This window comes from Equus quagga, chromosome 20 (genome assembly GCF_021613505.1).
Source record: "Equus quagga isolate Etosha38 chromosome 20, UCLA_HA_Equagga_1.0, whole genome shotgun sequence".
Classification (NCBI taxonomy): Eukaryota; Metazoa; Chordata; class Mammalia; order Perissodactyla; family Equidae; genus Equus; species Equus quagga.
The window spans coordinates 18059302-18062696 of NC_060286.1; the positions used below are offsets into that span (position 1 = coordinate 18059302).

The 3395-nt window shown below is 51.9% G+C and overlaps 1 protein-coding gene across 1 annotated transcript in view; it reads left to right on the forward strand.

Annotated features, from left to right (window-relative positions):
• The first annotated feature begins 2008 nt into the window (after positions 1-2008).
• The window catches only part of ACOT4 (acyl-CoA thioesterase 4), a 23551-nt gene continuing 22164 nt past the window's right edge, over positions 2009-3395 (forward strand). Inside the window, exon 1 of the mRNA XM_046647908.1 lies at positions 2009-3007. Coding sequence (XP_046503864.1) covers positions 2768-3007 — 240 coding nt within the window. The 5' untranslated portion in view covers positions 2009-2767. The remainder of the gene's footprint in view (positions 3008-3395) is intronic.

Consider the following 3395-nt stretch of genomic DNA (forward strand, 5'->3'; position numbering starts at 1 on the left):
CAAGTCAGACACTGAGGACAAAATTATCCTCTACAGTGGTCTCATCACTCCCTGAGTTGTTCTCTTTTTTTAAACTTTTTATTTTGAAATTATTTTAGACTTACAGAAATGTTGCAACAATAGTACAGGGTTCCCTTTGCCCTTCATCTGGCTACCCCTAATGTTAACACCTTACAAAACCATAGCACAAATATCAGAATCAGGAAATTAACATTCATATAATACTACCAACCATGCGAGTATCATTGGACCTAAGCAATTGCTACTTGGAGAAAGGACTTACTCAAAGGGTGGTATATTGGCTGCTAAAAATGGAAACATGTAGAGCTGTCTTGTCCCAACAAACCTGTAAAGATGAAATAGTACCAGGCCCAGGACCACAGGTGAGACGGGAGTAATTGGGAGTCTGTCCCCACCTCCAGCTTTCCCCTTTAGCTCTCAGTTGGGTTATCTGAAAAGCACATGGAGCGCAGATGTTAACTGAAGATTACAGAAAACTAGCTGACCTTGTGCTAACTGTGGCTGCCAGTGTTCCTCTGTAGGAAGATCTTTCTAAATCACCCCTGACTGGCATCCTTTTATCGATCTTACTAGGGCATTGCTTTCAATCCCAGTACATTTTCGACATCAACAGCAGTTTGCTCTCACTTGGCAGCGAGTGGTTTCCAGTCTCGCCTCCAAGATCTTTCAGTTCTCTAACATTTGTCATCTTCTGTTAGGGTGGGAATTAAACAGACGTCCTAAACCTGACTCAGATATTGAAAGTACTCCTTAGGTTGATGGCCTACTGATCAGAGGGGACTCAGAAGCAATCATTTCTGAAGCTCAGCCTTTCCATATTGAATTTATATTGAAAGGCAGTGTGCTATTAAGCATGGCAAAGTTCAGGAGCCCTTGCTCAGATAGAAACCTTTCTGGAAGTGTCATTGCCCGGGGAAACCAGAGGAATTGTACAGGCAAAGGCTTTTGTCCATCCATGAAGTCGCTCCCCCTAAACAGAGACACAGGAATTAATTTTTATGTGTAATACTGGAGATGTCATGTATCTGGGTGTTAAGTGACAGCCACTTCAGTCAGTCACCAGAGAAGCACTGGAATGTCTCTGAGGCCACTCCCCTCCCTCGAGGGCAAAGTCTGTTCTTCTAGCAGCTGATGAAGGTACCGGTCACTCCATGAGGGCCACCGCTCCTTGCAGGCACCCCTCTCCTTGAGCCTACAGGCCCAAGGTTCTGCAGCAAGCCTTGTTGCTTTTTCCTTTTTTAACCCTGCCCATGCCTTGGCTAACAGTCCCTCATGAAACTCTCTTCAATTACCCAGTGTAAAAGTGCCACTTATTTCCTGACAGAACTCTCCTATAACTCAACACGGACACTGTTTTGACCAGATTTATGAGTTTAGGACCAAAACTCTGAGCACCTGCTATAGGTGTATCAGCGTGGTGTGTTTCCATATGTTAGCCCGTGTGACACCACAATAAGCCTTTCACATGTAAGGAAACTGGGTTCAGAGTCCTCCTTATGTACAGTGCCAAGGATCACCACGCTATTAAGGAGCAGGGTCAGACTGGAACCTGCTAGGTCTCCCATAAACATCTACAGGTTCCCCCCACTATCCAGAAGTAGAGCGTTCCTGTGAAACCTTTCCTAAGCCAAAATGGTGTAAAGCAAAGAACTAACTACCATTAATTCATATGGGAATAACTTTTGAGCATTTCCACACCCCCAAAAATAATCTACCAAATCATACCAAATAACACTAACGTAGAGTAAGAGCAGAAATGACATGATAAGGACACAGCCTATATACGGTGGAAATCAAGCAGTGTAGACTCACTTACTGTCATCGAGAAGATAGTGAGCACACTGCAAGGCTGAGAGGTGGTGGTGACGCAGATGGCATGTTGGGCCGAGGTGTCCCAAGTTGGGCTGGTGGGAGGGGCAGGGGTGTAGGAGAGAGGAAGAGGGTCATCTACTAACGTCCCATCACTGTCTGAATCCATCAGGGCAGGCAGGTCCCTAACGTCTACACCCTCTTCTGTGTCTGCCTGCTTTGCTGTCGCAGGTCGGTGGAGGTTCATCTTCTGCTGTGACTTTTGAGGAAGGCTTGAAATAGGACAGATGGTCGACTCCTCAGAGTCTGTACGGGCTCACTGGAAGACAAACGCTGGACGCTATTTTCACTTGGTGCCTTTTTTCGTAAACGCAAAAGTCCTCTTCGGATTCCACTGCGAAAGCAGGTACTAATGTAGATCTTTCCTACAAGGTAAGTGGCCCTCAAGCGACACTCCCGGTAGCGGGAGAAACCTGTACTTGCTTGGAAGACATGCTAGGAACCCTGGGCTCTCAGAAAAAGGCTTGTTAAAGGACTGAGTGGTAAGGGTGGGATTAGGACTACGTTTTTCCACTGATCACCCGAATTACAACTACCTGGGATGATTTCTATAACTCGCTTCTTGGAACTGCCAGTATTTTTCCGAACCCATTAGCTCTCAGCAGTCGCTGTACCTCTGTTTTGACCCTCTTGCACATTGGATTGCAGGATTAGTAATTAACTCTGATCTTGGCAGACACTTCCTCCCACTCAGTCGCGAGGGGATTGGCCCCCACTCTAGGCGATCTCACACAGCAGCTTAGAGAGTGTCCCCTGCCGGCCCAAAGGGAGTAAGGACAAAGGTTCCAACTGCGCCTGCTTCCCAGCGGGGTGGAGAGACGCCCCGCCAACCCGTGACTCCTCCGAGCCAGGCCGCCCCTTTCCGGCGCAGATCCGCATGGCGGCGACGGTGACCGTGGAGCCCGCGGGCCGCTGCCTCTGGGACGAGCCCGTGCGCATCGCCGTGCGCGGCCTGGCCCCGGGGCAGCCGGTCACGCTGCGCGCGTCCCTGCGCGACGAGAAGGGCGCGCTCTTCCGGGCCCACGCGCGCTACCGCGCCGACGCCACGGGCCAGCTGGACCTGGAGCGCGCGCCCGCGCTGGGCGGCAGCTTCGCGGGGCTCGAGCCCATGGGGCTCCTCTGGGCCCTGGAGCCCGAGAAGCCCCTGCTGCGGCTGGTGAAGCGGGACGTGCAGACGCCGTTCGCCGTGCAGCTGGAGGTGCTCGACGGCCACGAGCCCGAGGCCGGGCGGCTGCTGGGCCGGGCGGTGCACGAGCGCGCCTTCCTGGGGCCCGGGGTGCGGCGGGAGCCCGTGCGCGCGGGCCGGGTGCGCGCCACGCTCTTCCTGCCGCCAGGTGAGCCCCCCGCTTCCCTATTCTATCAGCCAGTCTTTCTCCTGTTTCCTTGGCTTCTACCGAGAGGAAGGAGGTGGCTCCAACATTCTGGAGGTCCCTGGGGCCTTACACTGTCAAGGACACAGGCGTGAAATGTAGGCCGGCTGGGGAGATGTTCTGCTGATCCAAAAC